The sequence below is a fragment of the Telmatherina bonti genome (assembly GCF_933228915.1).
Source record: "Telmatherina bonti genome assembly, chromosome: 3".
NCBI classification, from domain to species: Eukaryota; Metazoa; Chordata; class Actinopteri; order Atheriniformes; family Telmatherinidae; genus Telmatherina; species Telmatherina bonti.
This window is the reverse complement of record NC_136621.1, coordinates 25,860,246-25,881,172: the sequence shown is the minus strand read 5'-3', so window position 1 is coordinate 25,881,172 and position 20,927 is coordinate 25,860,246. Positions and strand designations below refer to the sequence as shown.

Below are 20,927 nucleotides of genomic sequence, written 5' to 3'. Positions count from 1 at the left end.
TGAGTTAGCACTCCAGAATATCAATAGGATAAACACAGGTAAACAGTGGAGGAAATGTCCTGCCCTCCTACCTGAGCGGACGCAGTGTGCGAAGCAGACGAAGGACCCTCAAGATGCCAAAGATTCGATTACCACCTGCTGACGCCATGGAGACCAGGATGTCCACCAGTGACACAAACACCAGCAGGCCGTCTAAAACATTCCAGCTGCTCTGGAGGTACACACCGTTTCCAAAGTACAGGCCCATCGCCACCACCTTATCCCACCCAACACACACAAATCCAGTAAAAGTACTTAAGTAATAAAACGATATGAAATTTAGATTGTAACCAAGAGCTTTTTTTTTTCCCCGACCAGGAAGAAAATTACCTCTTTATGAGCAAAATTAGAAAATGACATTTACGAGAAGTGCTCATTGAGAGAAAGAGTACTGTTATGATTACCTTGATCATCATTTCGCCCACAAAGATAACAGTGAAGATGTAATTGGACACGCTGAGAAACACTCGTTCCTGTTAGACACACACACACAAAAATGCATACAAGTGAGAGCGTGCACCAGAACAAAGAGAGAAGCACATTTGTTGCTCTAAAGGTTAGACGTCTCAGTAGTTTTAGCTTTGATTCTTGACTGCAACATGTTACATAATGAATAAACTAAAAAAAAAAAAAAAAAAAAAAGAGAAAAAACATAGCAGTTGTAATGAAAACAAGATAAAAACATGTCGGCAACACGAGTTTTGATGGTGGCTTCCTCTTACTCCAGCTTAAAGCATAAAAATGTCTATCTAAATATGCACGCGCGTGACATCTGTTTCATTATTATCTATGAAGATCAACTCTCATCTTCAAAGAACTCTTTAAAGTGAGAACATATTATACCTTTCAGCTTTTTCCATTACCCTCAGTGTGTTATATAGCTTTTCTTGCATGAAAAGCTTTGTCAAGTCCACACCAAAGGGAGTTTTTTTTTTCAGAGAGCACTGCACTTTCACTGCTTTAAAATACTTGATTTGGACTCCTGCTTCCTTCACTTCACCATGAAACACAAATGCATGCTTCCCCACTGACCAGTTTGACATTCATCAATCAAAGTGTGCAGACTAATAGTCAAAAAGAATACTTGCCAATGTCCTTTCCTACTACAGCTTTACTTTAGCTTACTGATAAATCTCACAAGGTTAGGGAAAGATGAGGAAGAACTCCAAAGAAATAAGGCAGAGACATCTGCAGCAGCCACATTTATATTAGGTTGCAATATGAGTTTCTCGTGGTAAAATTGCTCCAAAAATGTCATTCAAAACATGTGTTTTATACCCATAGACTCTTATTGTGCTGTGGCATGCATGATATAATCATAAAGGGCCCCTAGTCAAGATATTACCTCATTATTGAGGCTGGTGATTTGAAAAAGGATAAAAAGCCACATAACAAAATACATGGGTCTTTATATTTACAGTGATGCTCACCCTTCTGTCCCAATATTTATCTTCACAAATCCCAGTTAATACGGTATGAGTGTGTGGAAATAACTGAACCTCTTAAACGCTGGTGTAACAAGGCACCGAAGGGAGTTCTGTTCGTAAAGAAAGGTTTAGTATTTCCTAGATTAAAGGACATGAAAGGAAGCACTGAAGCTCCTGTTATTTGCATTTAGAGAATTCAACCTGCTCTCAGCATAGCTGCTACTTACGCTGTCATTTCAACAGCAGGAACCTTCACCAGTAACTAAAGACTTTTGAAAGGTCGTGGTCACTGCATTTCCGGATAATTTCCCTCCAAAAACAGCCTGTGCGTGTGTGTGTTGAAATGTGTGCGTGTGTGTGTGTGTGTGTGTGTGTGTGTGTGTGTGTGTGTGTGTGGGTGGGGGGGGGTGGGGGGGGGGGGGTTGAGGGGGGGGGGGGGGTGGGGGGGCAATATGTAGCATTTTAACTTAGCCAGGTCAGGTAACTCTATTTGTAGCTGTAGGTAAAACTGGTTTGAAGTTTGGAGTTGGCTTACCAACATTAAAACACACAACACGAAACATACACAATTTCACTGCAGGGATAGGTTAATAAATTGTGTTTTTAGATTGTTTCACAGTGTTCACTTGAAAAGCAGAAGTACAAATAAACATCCAAACCTCAGCATAGCCATGTATGAAGGTACCACACTGCCAATTTGTGTTACTGCACTTCAAACTCCCCAAACATACTTTTAATGTTAGAAAAAGACATTTTTGCTGAGAAATTTTCAAATTGAAGTCTTTGAAAAAATACTTGGCACTTTGTTCTAAATGCAGCATTAGGTATTTGTTTGTTGTTTGCTCTCTATTTAAAAAAAAATTAAACCTGTTTAATTAACATAACCAAGAAGATAAAGCAACCGATCATTTCTGAACAATCAGCTGACTAACGTGCGCAAGAGAAGATCTGAATGTAAAAGCAGCTAAAATTGCTTCTTTTTTTCAAATGAAAAGTCTGTGATGGACTGGCTAAGGGTCCAACATGTACCCTGCTCTCGCCTGCTAATTGCTCGGATGGGCTCCAGCTTTCCCCACAACCCTGAATTGGACTGAGCGGAAAAGAAAATGAAGGAATGACTGATAAATGAGTGTCCTGAGACGCTAAAATTTTTTCTATATGCTAAAATATGGTTTGTTTCTAAGTATTGAAGAATTAAAGCAATATGTTATGAGTCATTCCAAGTAAAACACATAAACACATGAATGTACACATCTGTGAGTGTGTGCTACCATGCTCTTGGGATGTATGTCAGGTCTCTCCAGTGCAATGGTGATGCAGTTCAGAAAAATGAAAAGGAGGACAATGTGATCAAACAGCTTGTGGCCAATCACCCTCTGACACCACAACCTGAACCTGAGAGGAAACATGAAGAGAAGAAAAAAAAGCATAAGTAGCCACAACACAATAACTTGCATCACTTCTGTCATTGCGTTTGTCCACACAAAGTGTTTCTGCTTGGCCAGCTTTAAATGATAAAAGTGAGAACTGCAGTACCAAGATTAAGCTGTAAGTTTCACATCATAACTGTGAACTTTCACACATGCTTTGATTTAAGCCACCTAAACCACCCAGGAGAATATCTGGAGCTGCCTCTGTGTTTGTGTATGTGTCTCTGGATTATGTGTATTTACTGGTTCTGTGGACCAAACAGATAGAGAGACCATTCTTCATGCTCCAGGCACCACTGTGGCTCATATGGTTCCAGCATCTTCTTCAGCTTCTGACATAAACTCTGCAAGAAACACACACATTTGCCACACAAATAGAGAACACTTACATGCTGTTTACTGTTTCATAACGTATATCGATAAATGACAAAAATCATGCAATATTTATGCTCAGAACAAGATCTTAATTATTCAAATTTAGGCTCATCAGAGTTGTTCTGGTATCTGCACAAAAATGTCAACACAATTCAGGACACTGTTCATCTGTTTTCTCTACATAGAAATTTAAATTCAGCCAATTAAACAGTTTTAAAAAGATGCTACGTCCTGGAAGTCACAAAGGTTGGAATGAATGTCTCTTACAGAAAATGAGAAGCAGCTTTTTCACCATTGCACATGCCTACCCTTGCTGTTTTCTTTATGTGATCTAGCCAAAACTATCAGGTAGGATAACATCAAAATGCCATTTCCTTTTACAAATGGCGATCCTGTAAAATTGCACCAGTATCCACCTCCTCAGTCTCTTCCTCATCTTGATCGTGGTGATATGATGTCAGGGGAGCTTCATTGTAGCTGTGGTCTGGGAAGTGAAAAGTGGTGCCGTTGCAGTCAGGTGAGAGGAGAATGGGCACTTGCAGGTAATCAGCCTGGTCCAGAGACTGCTCCCTGCTGCTGAAGTTGGAGTATGTATGCATGTCGGAGAGCAGGGACTCCATCTCTCCTGACTGACTCCTCCTATGGAGGCTGGAGGCTCGGCCGATACTGGTCCAGCTGGAGCGACGGCTCTCTGGCCCACTTTCCCACAGAGACTGTGAAGACATCAACGCGTAGTTAGACTTCTAATGGGATCTTTTTTTTGTTTTTGCTTGTATAAAAATGACTTTTGTTAGCTGATACCATGTTTTTAAAATAAGTGGCTGCTGGTCAAAGTTAACATAAAATTAGTGCTATTAGAATATGTTAATAGTAACTGTGTTGTATTAAACTGCAGTGTGTGAGAGCACAGACTCACAAAAAGTCAAAAAGATATGAAGGGCTTACACAGCCTTGTGCAAGTTGCATGTGCTTTTATAACATCATTCTCTAAAGAATGATGTTTATCATAGTTAATAATATGTCAGAAAAATATATCTATTATATATGGGCCTTTTGTCTTATGAGCAAAAAATAGATAGATTCTGAAAATACATTCCCATCTTTACAATGAAAAAGATTTGTGGAACTTTTTAAAATAATTTTTCTTTTGATTTATAAAAATGAATAAAAGTAAGGAAGAAAAAAGTATAAATGTGCATTGTTTTAACTGTGCATATTTAAAACTTCACTTATTTATTTAACCTTCATTTATACTCGTGAGCCTGGGGTCTAAAACCCAAGAGAGACCTTAGAGGTCAGACATGCAAGACTTGATCTTTTACATAAGTAAAGTAATGGTCCAAACTTTTTGCACTTCTCTTCTTTCAAACCAGGTCTTTCTAAATTAGTAATTGAATAAAGCTGTTAATTTGCCAGGTATATTGACACCCAGACCTGAAATCCGAAGAGCAGACCAGAAAGCTGCCTGATTGGACTGGAGATAATTGACTACTATTTAAAACTAATCAAATAAAGCTGGCAATTGGCTCAGATGTATTATTATCAATACACAAAAAAGCTACACTACACAGCTAATCAATAGCTGGTGGCAGAAATGTACAAAGGTCTGTCAAAGGAGGACTAGCAGTGTAAACAATGTTAAGTCCAAAATATTAAGTAGGGTTTTAAAAATACAAAATGAGTTTGCTGTTTGAAAATACTAAAACTCTTTAAGGCATGCTTGACTAGAGGTTCTTGCATGTTTCTTTCAGTTTGGGATATCACAGCTGTTTGTTACTACTGTATACCCCCTCCGCAGAATACAGACATATTGATCTTGAAGCTTAGCTGAGCCTGGATTTATTTCCTCTTAATTATATTTTTTCCGATTTGAGGACCTTTGTAAATTCACTTTATTGTTGCCCATTAATGTGCAGGCAATACATGTAAAAGCATTAAGTGCCCAAAGCTCACCGGCGACCTCTGCTCAAGGCTGTTGATTTCCATGGAAGCACCACTTGCCCGGCGTGACTGGCTGGAGTTTATGGTGGGTGTGGCTGCAGTGTGTGTGATGACTGGCAGTGGTGGAGGAGGAGGGGGAGGCATGGAGGCCTTTGGGTTGAGGAGACCATTGGGACTGAGCATCATTGCCTGGATCTTAAGCTCTGCACACACAGAAAAACTACATTTAAAATGTTTTTTTGTTTTTTTTTAACTTATCTATAATGATATAGCTAATATAAATTCTGCAGTATTTTACCACCCAGTGACAGAAATACAACAAAAATACAACACACTAAAAACTTATGAATAATTAAAGTTAATCTAACGTGATCTGCAGGTTTCTCTTGAAATCGCTGCATTTACAAAAGTTTGAACAAACACTAAAGACGTATGATCTAACACGTACCTGCAGCATACAGCTCTCTCAGCTTCTCCTCATCCTGGTAGAGGAGGGATTGTCCCTCATCATCAGCTTCAGATTTGTTGGCATCCCCCTGAAATATACACAGATACACAGTCACACAGACCTCAAAGATGACCATTACCATCACAATCTTTATGCTCATCATCACATTTTACAGCTGTATGACTGTATTTTCCACATAATACTTGACCTATGGAAGGGTGAAACACATACGGAAGTTGAGAGGATATGATGAAGAAACAAAGAGGAGGAGACAGACGGGCGGAGGGAATCTCCTGTGTTCTCTAGTTGAGTTATGTGCATTGCTTTGGCAGCGATCTCCTGTAGTCACGCCAATAAAGCTTTACTGAATTTAATTAAAATTCACGCCAGAAAGATTGAGGCAGACGGCTTTGGCAAAGGCTATCTATATGTGTGTGTGTGATAGAGAGCAAGTGTTCTCTGATGCTGGAGATAAAAGATGAAAACTAAACAACAAAAGCTCACCAGCTGTGAATGGCAGGCGATATCAAACACTTCCCTACCCTGGAGAGTATTACGACTGTGTGCGCGCGTGTCAGCGAGAAAGACAGATAGAGGAAAGGAGGAATACAGGAGAAAGAGGGAAACAACAAGCGATGATGAAGAGTGGGAGAGGAGAAACCACGAGCAGGATGGTGGAGATTAGTCTCTACTACGCAGCTTTGGTATCATCAGTGCAACAAAGCAAAATGAGTCTTGTTCACTCTGCCACGTTCTTTAAGTATCTCCCATAAAGCTGCATCTTTGCCCTTACTTCAGCTTGAAAGCCCTCAACCAAAATGGCTACAAGCAAGTTGAACAGGACGTAGTTTCCAAAGGTCATGAGGGCCACAAAATAGAGTGCAGCCAGCGGCGTTGTTGAGGCCATCCCATTATAGAGCACTGCATTCCAGTCCTCCTGGGTGAGGATCTACAAATTAGGAAAAGTGGAGAAAGGTCTGAGAAGACAAACTCTGGGAGAAAGAAAAACAACATCAAACACTAAAGGTCCAGAAATGCAAGCTAATTTGCAAGTTTACACATTTGTTTAATATGCTGCAGTCGTTTGAGCTGCTATGACAATCATCAGTGTTAAAATGAGCTGTGTGGGTTTCACTATTCCTTGTTCCCCACTGCTTTGAAAGCAAATCTTACCTGCCCACTGGGACAGTTTTCATATTTTGTTGAAAAATTGAGCATGGCTGCTACAAATTTGGAGCAAATGAAATAAAAGAGAAGATAAGAGGCACCTGCTCTTTAAATTTCTTTCCTTTTTTTAAAAAAAAAAAAAGGTATTAAAATGCAGGTTTTTGCAAGTTATTGCAGTCTTATCAGCTGCAATAATCTAATATTCAGGTCCATTTATTTTGTTTAACCTGTAACTTTGCTCTGGGTTAACCTGCCAAGAATGATCCCACAAACTTCACATATCTATTCTTGTTGTAATTAACAGAAATATTCAAGCTGAAAAAAGGCTGGATGGGACAAATCAGTGTGCAGGTCTATTTAGACTTCTTAGAAAATGTTACTAGGTTTAGATCCAATCAGAATCATTACACAACTTTCATAAAGTATTTCTTGAAGCCTTTGTTGAACTCTTCTGTGTTTTACATGACACTCTTTTACATTTGTTGAACTTTCCACTGATCTGAGAAGCCAGTCACTCTGGACAAGATGTTCGCTTTTCATTTCCCTGCATCTAGTTTTCCCTCTTTCCTGAGCTCGACCCCGACTGAAAACACACACACACACACAGAATGATGCTGCCATCAACACGTTTGACTGTAGGAGTGGTATCGGTGAGGTAATGCACACTGTCTGATTTCTTTTACACAGCTGAAAATTGTGAAATTGTCTTGATTTTATTCATTCAGATCATCAATGTAACCAAAACATTTCCTCATTCAGTTTGGCAGATCTAAAAATAATCTGCATGTGATGCCAAAAACTCTTTTATGCTCTTTAGTTTGTGGTTTTTAGTTTTTGAATTTTTCTTTCTGTCTTTGTGTCTCATATTTACTGTTATGGTGTGGTGGTTTCATGCATTTTCTCTGTTCTTGTTTCCTCTTTTATTTGTACTTTTTCCTGTTTTGCCTTGTTCTCTGTTCATCAGTTCACCGGGATTCATTTTGTTCATCCATTTCACCTGTGTCTTGTTGTCTTCTGCGTATTTATGCCCCTCAGTTGTAGTTTTGCTTTGCTGGTTCATTGTGTGTGTTGTAGTTTTCTGCCTTGGTGTCTTTATTAAAACAAGCTTCTCAGAACCGACTCTGCATCTCTGCGTTCTGATCTGCATCTTCACATCTCCACAGTCCCCATGACATTTACCACTGAGCTGCTGCCACATTTTAATGTTATCACTGACACATCTGTGTTTTGATACAACCGTTTCACAAAGATGTACAGATATTTCTCCCAAATTCACAAATTAGTTTGTTCTGACTTTAACTAACTTGACCAACTTTATGAACTTTTCTACAAAGAAAAGCACACCGGCACACTGTCATTGTTTTCATGGAAATCCATGAAATGCATCAAATGCATTTAATTAATATGAACATAAGCACCTCCAAAAATGCAAATCACTAGTTTTCAGCATTCAGGTGTGTATTAACACTTTGTGAAGGAGGAAAGACATCTGTAATGATCTTAGAAAAGTAACTGTTGCTGTCCATCATTCTGGCAAGGGCAATGATGTCTTTTTTATTTTCATTTTCAAACAATCTGGACGCCATTACTCCATTACAGTGAGACTACTACACCAGAGATAAAATAAAAAACCCAAAAAACATTTAAATATTCAACCCAGAGCGCAAGTTACCGAGGAGAGGATGCTCCAGCAAACTGACCCCAGGCTTAAACTGTGATTAGGTTCATCACGTCTCCTTTGATTTTAGATATAAGGTTTCTTTTCTTGTCGGATAATGAGTTTTCTTGAACTGAGATATAATTTTACTTTTGACATGTTTCGTCTGTCATTTCAGAGTTCTTACAAAACATCATCTGACCACCATGCAAAGACCGGGCAAATCTGTCAGATTGCCAGGTGGGCTACTCGTCCAGGAATTCATCAGCTGATAAAAACATGTCAAGAAGGATGTCAGGTGATGTTACTGAAGAAGACTAAAGTGACAATTGAAACATGTTAAAGGTAAAATGACTCCTTTCTAAAAAAAATTTTAAAAAAAAACCTCATTGTCTGAAAAGAAAAGAATCCTTACATCATAACAGTTTAATGCACTAAAAAACAGAAAAAAAAACAAAAAGCTACATTTCAGATTCTACTGGCTTCAGTTCAACATTAAAGGTCATTACAGGGCAATTAGGAAGATCAGTACCAACAAGAGGGGTTCTGGATCAGTCACATTTAGGCTAGGCCTGTCGCAAAAAGCAATAAGTCAATTAATCGCATGATAAGAAAAAAATGCAGAAAATAAGTTTGCCAGACGTAATATTATCATTTGTCTTTTTTTTCTGCCGCATTTGTTTTAAGAAAATATTAATAAGCACAACAATACAACAAGCTTCCATTTGCACGTAAGACCTTAACAAACAGGCCAGCTCCATCCAATATTGTTAAAAAGGTAAGATTTTGAAAAATGTTGCAAACATTTCACAGCTAGTATGAATTGCCTAGATAAACATACATGTTACAAATGGCAATTCCACAACTTTACAATGACATGAAAAATAACATTTTACCATTTCACCGCTGGTCAAATCCAAACATGTCCCCTTATGTGAGCTTGGCCATAGACAATGTAATTACCAAAACCTCAGGTAGAAATCCTGATCTGCTTTAGCAGATTGGGGACTGAATGAGCATAAAATAGTCTACACATCACACTAAATGTTCTTTAGAAATTAAAGTATGCTGATCCTTAAAAGGGTGTACTTGCATTATAATGGCATTATTATTATTTTATTTGAAACATGGTCTCAAAATGACAAGAATAATCGCTTAGCGCAATATTATCGTCTATCGCAACAATTTCTGAGACAATTAATCGCATGGCAAAATTTGTTACTTTGACAGGCCTAATTTAGGCTGACTAGACCAAATTGAAGATTTGGCCATGATGCACATGAGCATAAAAGCACAAACACATTATACTAATTGTCAAGGACAGTGAAGGAGGCCTGATGATCTGAGCTTGTTCTGCAGCCACAGAACCTGGACACCTGGCAGCTACTGCATCAACCATAAACTCTACTGCATACCAAAGTATTCTGAATTCAAATGTGAAGCAATCTGTCTACCTGATTTTTGGCTTAAAAAGGGCCATGCAACAGGACAATAATAACAAGACATCAAATCTACGCAGGAATAAAGAATCAGGGTTATTTGGTGGTCTAGTCAAAGTGAAAACCTCAATCAACTAAAGCAACACTGAAAAGCAGAGAGGGTCCCAATTCCTCCATTATGAAGTGAGAGACTGATAGCATGCATAAAAACATCTACTTTATTCTATTGGCAAAGGTGTTCTAAAAAGGTTTAGTTGTTTAGTTTAGTTGCCCACAAATCGCCTTGCATCTTAGCTTAATTTTAGTTAAATAAATTATAGCATGCATGTTATGATGCATACAACCTTACAAATAGCAGAGAAAGAACTTTTATTTTTCATGTGTGCTTGAGTGCTATAACAAAAGCTCTGTGTACTAAATAGGATCTATTTATGTTGTTAATTTTTAAGAAATTATAAAAATAAAAAAAAAAGCCAGTTTATCTAGCTTTATCAGTATAGAGTAATGTCTGTTAACTAATAGTAAAATAAAAACCATAAAACCCAGTCCAACACTGTCTATATGCAGTACATAAATCATCAGTTTGAAACATTTCCCTAAATAAAATACAGTTGCCGTACTTGTTCACTCTGCAGTGTGTGAGTGTGTTTTTTTTTTCTAACCTGAAAGACAGTGACGGTTGCCCACAGCAGAGAGTCAAAGTTTTTTCTGTCAGGTAAAGTGTCTCCACTGTCCTGTCGCAAACCGAATTTACATCCAAACAGATGCATCCCCAAAATACTGCAAAACACACACCCACATGTTTGTGTGAAATGTAAGTACATCTCAAACATTTTGGCTTTTGTGTCTAAACCTGCTCTTTCACAAATAGGCCAGAATGTACCTGAATATAAATATGAAGAGCATCAACAGCATGCAGAATGTGGCCACATTGTCCATAGTCTTCATCAGCACCACCAACTGCCTCCTCAAGGCAGGAAGGAACCGGACCAGCTTCAAAACCCTCAGCAGACGGAAGGTCCGCAGCACCGACAAGCCTCCGTCAGCTTCACCCACAATCTCCCACACACTGAAACACACAGGCATGACATGCAAATTATAAAGACAATACAACCTAAAGCAATTCAGAAATCATTATCTACCAAAGCTGCAATAGCTTTTCAGATAGCATCAGTGTCACCAAACAAAAGAAAGAAAGAAAAAAAAAACTTTCTTCAACAGAGATAGATTAAAATTCTTCTCCATGGTACATGTAACAACAAAAACCAAACCGATCTCTGCTTACAATCCAAAACCCAGTGAAGGGCAACATGAATAGGCAAAATAAACAAGCAAGGCCTTCAAACACAGATACAAAAAAATTTAGTTTGTTGTGCTACATAAAAGAATGAGCGCATGCCTTCTGGACTACAAGTGCAACCATTTGGTTGTGTTTTCTCAGTCAGCATCACAGTGACAGCAGCCGCTTAGCTGTGCCACAAGGACCAAGAGGATTTCCCACTGACAAGAGGAGGATTTACTGATAGATTTCCCAATTTGGGGTAAACATATGGGCATACATTTTTCCCACCTGATTATGACAATGATGCTGTCAAAGCCGTTGTAAGGGTTCTTGATGTAGCCAAAGAGCCCAAGAGCCAGGAGCTTCAGCAGCATCTCGAGACTGAAGAGACTGGTGAACACCATGTTACTGATCTCCAAAATATCTGTCAGTTCCTGTGGCTGAGGACATGCAGTGTTTGCGGAGACAAAAGACAGATTGATGTACAGAGAAGAGCAGGCATGGAGAGAAATGAACAGAAAAACAGAGATACACAGTCAGTGTGAAGCGCAGCCGACTCAGTCTGTTAGAAATTTCTAAAAATCATACTAAAGGTTTGAGTGTTGGTCTATGTGGACTAATGCACAACACAATTTTTGAAAGGGTGAGTAAAGGCATCTCTATTATTAATATTACTGATGTTACTCGAAGCGGTGGTTCTCAAACTGTAAAATACAAAAGGATTGCAGAAGGGACTTGAGACTGGAAGGAAAATATTTCTGTCTTGTTAGCAGAACTGTGAGGAATTTTGTGAGAAAGGCTTATTCCGACTGAAAGCAAAATACCAAGTACAAGCAAGTCAGGTTTGTAATTTTAGATCATTAAAGCAGAGAAGCTCATCAAATAAGAATGCAAGTATTTAGGAAAAGATAATTAAAACTTAGTATATTTTAGATCCTCATCTTTTTTTTCCCAAAATAATAGCCCAATATGTAAAATTTGAGGAGAAACTAAATTCAGTTTGGCTTATTTATTAGATGGATGGAAACAATCAAACTTGATGGTCATGAAACTCCAAAAGGATGTCATTACACCAGATATCTGAGAACCACAAGCAAAGATCCCATTTTTGCTGTTTGGAACCCTAAAGACATTTTCTTTTGAAAAAACAGAAACATGGAAATCGGTGACTTTTTTCTTATATATCTAGACAACAAACATTTTGATCCACAAGGATTTGATGTTCTTTTTGCTACTGAGGCATGTGGTGTCACCAAGTCAAAATATAAAGAGCTCTCTGGGGAGCAGCTGCAGAGGGAAAAGGTTGTGGCTACCTAGTCTGGTGAGTAGTTTCTTTTTTTCTTAAATCTTTCCACACAGAGCAAAACAAGTTGTGCAGCTTTCAAAGAACAGTATACATGTCAAGGACAGGTCATGCATGCTCTTATGCTCTTTAGCATAAGAGCAATGTGTTTAATAAAGGAAAATGTCTGAGATCCCCAAACATTCAGCACATTCAGGATGTGCAGGTAATTGTTACAGCTCTTAGCATCTGGAGAAGCTGAACGGATTAAAGGGACAGTAAAGGAACCTCAGACATACAACCTGCACGGCCATTTCCGCTATCAGTAACAGACATGTGATGCAGACCAAAGGCATCCTTTCAGGGGGAAAACTTCAAACATCTGCGAAGCATCTTTGGTGGAAATGTAAGGTTTGGGTGCTGCCTCACAGGTCAAGCTGAATCAGAGGTAGACTTTAAAGCAGAATAATGATCTTCAGCACAACCGCAAAACTGCAAAGGATCAGAACAAATAGAGGGCTATGGAACTGGTTATTACCCAGAGTTGAATCCCAAAAAGATGCAATTTGAAAGGCATACTAGTAATACCGTCTGAGTGAATTTACTTTTTATGCAGAAGAGCATTACATCTGTTTTGTGTATAATTCAATTAATCATTTCAAAAGTCTAGATATGCAAAAAGAAACATCAACAACCACCATAAAATTTGCCCTGCAAGGCTCCTCATGTGATTTTAAAAAGTTGGGCTGGGATTGGTTGTCTGTCCATCAAGCAACACATCTTAGTAAGTTATAAACAAATTTTGATGAACATTTCAGGAAATCTCAGAAAATGGAGTAAGGAGGATGCTTTTAAACAGAGGTTGGGTTATAAACAAAACTCTACTGGATTAATGTCACAGAAGTTTCAAAGAAGGTGTTTGTATGTAAAATACAGAACTGTGCAAAAGTCTTTTCTTGTTTTCTAGGACATGAGCAGCTTTTCCCTTACTTTCAGTCCAGTTCTTGTACCTTCAGAGGATTCTTTTTACTTTGTTAAGCCACCAAACACTGACCTATGAACCCATGTACACATGCATGCACACTAGGGCTGGGCGATTAATCAGATTTTAATCTCAATTACGATCTGGGTTATCAAAGATTATAAAAATAAAAGGGTGCGATTATTTTTCTCTGCAGTTTCTTCTCCTGCTGTCCTCAGTTGTTAATTGAGCGTCACTGGCATTGCAGCGCTGTGCTGTAAACTCCTCCCACAGCCGCTTTGGTTTCATTCAGACACTGTTGCCAACTTGACGAGTTTCTCGCTAAATCTGGCGACTTCTTTGTTAAAAGTGACTAGCGACAAATCTAGCAACTTTTAATGGGGTTATTAGAGACTTTTCTGGTGTTTTGGTGACTGACTTGAAGGTACATATTGTTTTGCAGTTACTGTAACGAACGAGCAGCGGGAGCCTCTCCCCGTCCTAAAGCACTCCCAGGCGGTCAGTCTCAGTCGGCTCCAGCTGCGGGTCAATGTAGAATACCTGCAGTAGGTTGTGGAAGTTCACAACAACATAGTTTATACTATTGTCAGTGACAACTGGCTGCATTATTTTCGTATACATAGTTCGGCAAGTTAAGTCACTGTAATATCCCACCATTACGGGGCATTACCATAGCAACGCGTTAATCAGCTGATTCAAATCTTTTTAACAGGTGAATGAGAAAAACGCGCTGTAGCCTGACAGCGGTTGTTTGGCATAAAACGTAGATCGAGACCAACGTAAAATAGTTCCTATATAAGCGGTAAAAGCGGATTAAACAACTCGGAACCGTGCATTAGACAGGTATAATGCGCGACACGGCGTCAAGAACACCACAACACAGCGTTGTTTAACAATACTGGATAATTGTGTTAGATAATCGAGATCTCAATTTCAGTCAAAATAATCGTGATTATAATTTTTGTCATAATCGAGCACCCCCTAACGCACACACACACAAAAAGGCAATTCACTTCAGGGATGGATTTATGCTCTGCCTACACAAAATGAACAACTTACACAGAACCAAATTTAAACTGTACCTACAGGCACTTTGTTACCAACAGCCTGTAACAAAGGTACATAATTTGTTTCCACTTATTTAGCTGCATGAAAAATGCCAAAGATAACGCAGTTTGACAGGTATCAGTTCTTTTTGCAGTAATATGAGTACTAAAGAGAAATTAGTTGATAACTTAGCAAATCTTCACATCGTGAGCAGTGTGTCCTTGACGGCCTCCGGACAAATGGAGGATAAAAAGTGTTAGAGATTAAATTAACAAAAAAAACCAACAACAACTATATACTGCTTATGAGCAGTATCTAAAAGTGATGTCACCAATCATCAGATAAAACAAAGCTTCAAAGACCTGACTTATGACCTGAGACATGCGTTTGAACTTTTAGTCAATCTACAGATCACTGAAGTCCTATTAGAAATTGCCTCCATGGGAAGGTGGCTTTCAAGAAGCCATTCTTATAGAGAGGAAACAGCAAGAAAAGGCTGAGATATGGCAAAATACACAAGAACCGGACTGAAAATCAGTGGTAAAGGTATGATGATTCTCCCAGGACCTGAACCTCAACATTATTGAAGCACAGCAAGATCTTCTGGACAGAAAATGAAACAAAACGCAATCAGTATTTAAAGGAAAGCTTGGAAATGTCATTTAAAAAAGCCTGGAGAAATATTCCTGAAGACGGCTAAAAGAAATGTGAAGGAAACTTGTGGGTTTAGGCTGGAATGCAAAATATACATGGTCATACCAAATACTGACATTTAAACTTTTTTTAATTAAATATATTCTGAAGTTGGGGATGCATGGTGGCGTAGTGGGCTCACAGCAAGAAGGTTGCTGGTTCGATCTCCGGCTGGGGGAAGGCTCAAAACGGTGGCCTTTCTGTGTGGAGTTTGCATGTTCTCCCTGTGTATGTGTGGCTTCTCTCCGGGTACTCCAGCTTCCTCTCACCATCCAAACATATGCATGTTAGGATAATTGGTTACTCTAAATTGTCTCTAGGAGTGAGTGTGAGCGTGAGTGTGTTTGTCTCTCTGTGTTAGCCCAGTGATGGACTGGCGACCTGACCAGGGTGTACCCTGCCTCTCGCCCAATGATTGCTGGGATAGGATCCACTTTTCCCACAACCCTTAATCAGACAAAGGAGTTCAGAAAATGAATGATTGTATTCTGAAGTCTTATGCAGAATTTCCATTTATGTTTCTTTTAATAAATTCCTGGATTTATTTAATGTTTTCTGGCATTGTATAAAGAAATGTGGGGTTTCTTCAGACTTTTGTACAGAACTCTGTATAGTTGACATATCTATTAATCTGTGAAAAACATTTACTGATATTAGTTCATGTACTACGATACGGTTATTCATCGAACATACATTCACAGCACATTGTAGTTTGTGTAAAAATATTTCATTTCAATATTTTGTGACCTTTGTCAAAAATGTTGAGGCTCACTCATAGTAAGATGTCAATTTAGATACTTTTTTTTTTTTTTTTTTTTTTTTTAACAAATTGGGCTTTAACAAAGATTTAAAAGACACAAATATCTCATTGGAAATTAATGGATTATTCTTGTTAAATTTCAAATGCAGCACAAAGACTATTGAAATCCCAAATAAAAAAAAAAAAAGACATTGTTAGAAAAACACCAGTATTAATAGTAACCACAATTAAACAATGTCTAACATTTCTGTGTTGTTGCTTTGACAGTAAAAACAGAAATATTTCATGGTTTTTGTTTCCATTTCTTCATTACAACACAGAGCGCAGCTACTGTGGCTTATTTCTCTCAGTTCATCGAGCCAACAAAGTGGTGTAAACAAGCTACTGTGTTTCTGAGCATGCTCAGTGACATCTGCCTCACACAGAGCGACTCTCCAGAGATTAAACGTCTCTGAAGTGTTTCAGACTAATCTGGTCATGATAATTGAAATCATGTTATATTCCTCAATAAAACCCTAAGCTAATGTGTTTTTTTTTTAATTTTTTCAAATCACAGGAGTGCTTTTGCACAAGGAACAATAAATTAAGCTTCTGTATTAGATTTATGTTTTGTCTCTTACTTGTTGGCATTAAAAAGGATTAAATATACCACATTAGTCATTCCCAAAGTTGTAGCCATGCAGACTTGTCAGTTTGCTCAGAAAGTGAGCCAAATGAAATCTTCCCTCATCTCCTGCTATCCGTCCCTGCCTTTCCACCAATACCAATGTCAAACCAGTCCTCCACGTCATTCCTCCTTTTGCTTCTGATTTCCTCTCTCGCTCTGCCCCATCGCCACACCGCTCAATCTCTCTCCTGTCCCAGGGTCGCGCTTTAATTAACACTTGAGGTCTTATGAGTTTCCCCATCTCCTCATATATGCCTGTACACATCCACACACAGTCCCATGCACACAGACATATACACACACTCACATGTTGTGATCCCATATGCTTGGTGCTGTAAGTGTTGATTGGAGGGTAAGTTTGTTGACTCTCCCACACACATCGATTAACACGTCAATCACACTGCAGTCGCATTCACTCTGAAGGAGGCGCGCACATAGACGTGCATGTCCACACAAAAAAGGCTAGTATGCAAAAAGCCATACCTGTTCGTGGTACTCTATGCCCATGGAGAGTGTGTTAATGAGGATGGCAATCATGATTCCTCTGTTGAAGTATCTGCTGCCGACAATAAGTTCCAGTTTGATTCGGAGTCCCGCCCAGCAATGCTCCCACAGCCTTTTCTTTGGCTCAGATACCTGTGCATCACCATGACAGGGATTGCTACAGTGGCATGGGCTGTTACCATGGCATGAGTTGTGATGCCTGTGCTGCTGGTCTTCAGGCTGCACGTTAAAATTTTCACTGCCACAAAGTTGGTTATAATAGACACAGTATGGGCACACTGAGGATTCCCCCGAGACTTCCCCTGGCAACGGCAGCACGGGATGTCCAGCAGACACATCTGCAAAGACATAAAGGCGGGGGAGATAAACACGAGTCACATAAACCATACATCTACAAGGGGAAAAAACATTAAGCTAATTCTACATGTTAAGCTCATGCAAACAGTCTGTCATTCAATATGTTTTCTGTCCAGTAAAGGAGAGGACCTTCTTTTTACTTCTGGAAGACAAAAATTCAATAATGTGAAAACCACTGAGGAGCTGGGATGCTTATGTGCGGAGGGAGAGCTCTTTTATTAGAACAGGGATACGCAATTACGTGTGTGTGCTAATATGTGTGTATCTGGAGGCTAGGATTTCAGAAAAATTCATTAGCAATTGGCTTGGGAGGAATGCTCCAATGACATAACAACAAACACTGATCTAGCAAGAGAAGTTCACTTGTCATCACAATTACAACAAATTCATGTTTCACTGGAGACTGACATAGTAAATCCAATCTAGTTGTTCTATGTTGTATGCCTATAGATAATGAGGGCTGCAAGGACTTGCTGAAAATGTCTATCTTTGTTATGTGTGGAGAAAAAAACCCCACTTATCTGCAGCTGTTGGCATGGAGCATTATACCGATTCATTTCTCCTCACAGTTACATATGCAGGAAGTTTCCCAGCAACACTTAGCATTAAAATTTGATGTGCTTTTTCTCTGTAGCTTAACCAATCTTATATCACTGTCTCAAATCATAATATGGAGCACTACTCACACTGTGAAAACATTTAAACAAAGTGCTGAATACATGGAGGAGGTTTGTTAAGTCTAACAATACAGAAATGATGACATGATTACCAAGACTTGGATAAAGCTCATTTTTAATGCTGCTATAAATTTGAGCACATATTTTGATACTCCTTCTAAATCTGTGCCACACTTTTGTCTGATAACACACACTGCTGGTGAGATGTGTTTCTGTAATACTGCTCTGAGCCGTGGGTTGACCGCGTGGCCACAACACAATAAAAAACTATCTTTCATGAGTAAAAAGTCAAGAATATTAGGGACCAAAAAGACAAATGTTTAGGATTCAATGTTATATTTAAATTCTATGTTTCTTTTAAGTACATTTGTCTTGGTGTATTGAGTTGCTAAGACATTTGTCCCATTATTTTTCAGAGCGTAGTTGTTAAATGACTTTTCAGCTGTTATAATTGTTTCCTTTATATTAATCCCATAAATTACATCTTTAAACCTCTGTCTTTAGCACAGACATGATCAGGGCTTACAACACCCTGGAGTATGACCTAGTATAAGGGAAACACATCTGTGCTGCTTTGCGATGGACTGCCTGAATAAATAAATTCACAACTGTGTTCATGCATTCTGTCTGCTTTCTCAATGCAAAAGAAAATCTGCAGCCCCCAGGATGCTGAACTCTTCTGCCTTTTCAAAATCCTGCAACGCAGCTGGAGTTCTCACAAGAATCAAGAAATCACAACCATGAGAGAATCCATCTTATTAGGCTTCAACTCAATGCATCTGTGGCCAACAGTGTCCATACTAGTCTTTTATTAATGTTGGCAGTGTTTTCCTGCACAGCATTATTTTTTAATAATCCAATTAAAATCTTAGTTTGAATGAGGCATTAAGAGCACTTTCTAAACACCTTAACCTGAATAAAGTCACAAAGAGCATAATTCAATTTAAGTTGTGTGGAATACCAGTGTCACTTGCATTGTGTAGATACATAAAGCCACAAACACATATGTTGACGTAGCGCTGGTGACACATCTGTTTGTTACAGTAAATTCAACTTTATGCTCCTTTTGTAAGAACCCAGGAGCTTGTTTTGGACTTGGGTTGCTTGTTTCTTTCAAAACGTGGCAACACTAGCTGCAGCTGCAGAGTTGGTACGGAATAGAATTTTGTGGAAAAAAGATGACTAATTATTGGGTGGGGTGAAAACTAAAGTAGTTTTCTATATTTTCAAAGATACAGACATCATAAAGGCTATAATAGGTTCAAACATCAGGTCCATCCATCCATCCATTTTCTGAACTACTTTGTCCAATTTATGGTCATGGGAAGCTGAAGCCCATCCCAGCAATCATTAGGCGAGAGGCAGGGTACACCCTGGTCAGGTCGCCAGTCCATCACTGAGCCCATCTAAGTCATGTGCTCTTTCTGTATTTAGATTAACATGACCAGTTATTCTAATTTATTACTCAACTAACGGTAACTGATCTTTTTCTTCACTGACAGAGGGCAAGAATGACAATGAAGCCTTTTACCACTGGAGAGGTCTGTTGTCACTCTTCTCCCAAAGGGTTTCGGTAAGAGTTTGATTAAACAGCCAGTTCTCTTGTCAATGTTTCAATGTTCTGGTTGGTTGGTTTAAAGTTTAAAGATGATGACAGATATACCCATGATTCATTCATCACTTGCCAAGGATGAAAGTACATACCCTTTTCCAAAAATGTTTAGGGGAAAATTTTCTACCTAACCATCAATATGCTGACAAAACTAGACTTTTCTTTGTCAAAGGTTGAATTTTCTTCATGAGTATTTTCGCGTAATCTTCATGTTAATACTCTGAATAAATGTGCAGCCTGACTCAGAGGTACTTTTGAATATTCTTTCTCTAAAGAAGGAATTAGACTAAATTAAGAAGCTTAGTATTATCACTTTGACAAACAAAAACAGAAGTGCATGAAAGCTTTGTTCAACAAAAGATTAAATACTGGCTGTGGAAATACTGGCTGCTTTCTGGAAAGCAGGGGTCCACTCTTTGACAACCAGCAAGAATTTTACACTTCCACCCCGGTAAAACCCAAAGAGCAACACTGTAACCTTGATAGCATTCACACACTCGCAAACAGACACACACTTTTAGTTCTCACCATGCTCAAGCACCAGCCGTGGCAGTCTATTGATGGTTTCTGTGGCAACCAGCCTCTTCTGGTCCTGGTCCTTATCATCCAGGTGACTGAAGAGAGGTGATATGAAGGGGTAATTAAAACCCTTCTCTCCATTACTGTCAGTGAGCTCAGGCTGGTGATGTTGGTGATGATGCTGGTGATGAAGGTGATAGCGTTGATGAAGGTGTGGCAAGTCATTGGGGGCGTGGCCTGAGTGCCGGTTGGCAAGTCCATTCATCTCACCAACTCCACCTCCTCTGGCGGATCCGCCACCTTGGTCTTTGTGGCACATGCATGTGCAGTGAAAGCGGGTGGATTTCTGAGCATAGTAACGGCAGAGTCGTCGCCACGCCTTCCGGCCCAGGTGTGCCAGGTAGCGGATGATCTCCTCATAGCAACTCCCTGGTTGACTATCACTAGCCAGGGTGGAAGCTGACTGGTGGAGCTGGCGGGCCCGCTGCTCCGATTTCATTAAGGCATGTTCTCTCTGCTTTGTTTCAGAAAACTGGGTTGCTATGACAACCAGGCACAGGTTGATCATGAAGAAAGAGCCCACCTGATAAGACAATAAAAACATCATATACACTTGCTGTGA

The 20,927-nt window shown here is 39.1% G+C and overlaps 1 protein-coding gene across 1 annotated transcript in view; it reads right to left on the bottom strand.

Moving 5' to 3' along the window:
* Nucleotides 1–20,927, bottom strand: part of LOC306774413 (voltage-dependent T-type calcium channel subunit alpha-1H-like) — a gene marked incomplete at its 3' end in the record, with an annotated part of 51,094 nt that overhangs the window by 13,785 nt on the left and 16,382 nt on the right. The window contains exons 9-21 of the mRNA XM_079264437.1: nucleotides 20,315–20,888; nucleotides 17,120–17,478; nucleotides 11,494–11,645; nucleotides 10,807–10,992; nucleotides 10,586–10,703; nucleotides 6,454–6,609; nucleotides 5,661–5,748; nucleotides 5,225–5,415; nucleotides 3,688–3,984; nucleotides 3,140–3,240; nucleotides 2,738–2,861; nucleotides 444–512; nucleotides 72–256 (exon numbers count right to left, since the gene is read on the bottom strand). Coding sequence (XP_079120563.1) covers nucleotides 72–256; nucleotides 444–512; nucleotides 2,738–2,861; nucleotides 3,140–3,240; nucleotides 3,688–3,984; nucleotides 5,225–5,415; nucleotides 5,661–5,748; nucleotides 6,454–6,609; nucleotides 10,586–10,703; nucleotides 10,807–10,992; nucleotides 11,494–11,645; nucleotides 17,120–17,478; nucleotides 20,315–20,888 — 2,600 coding nt within the window. The remainder of the gene's footprint in view (nucleotides 1–71; nucleotides 257–443; nucleotides 513–2,737; nucleotides 2,862–3,139; nucleotides 3,241–3,687; nucleotides 3,985–5,224; nucleotides 5,416–5,660; nucleotides 5,749–6,453; nucleotides 6,610–10,585; nucleotides 10,704–10,806; nucleotides 10,993–11,493; nucleotides 11,646–17,119; nucleotides 17,479–20,314; nucleotides 20,889–20,927) is intronic.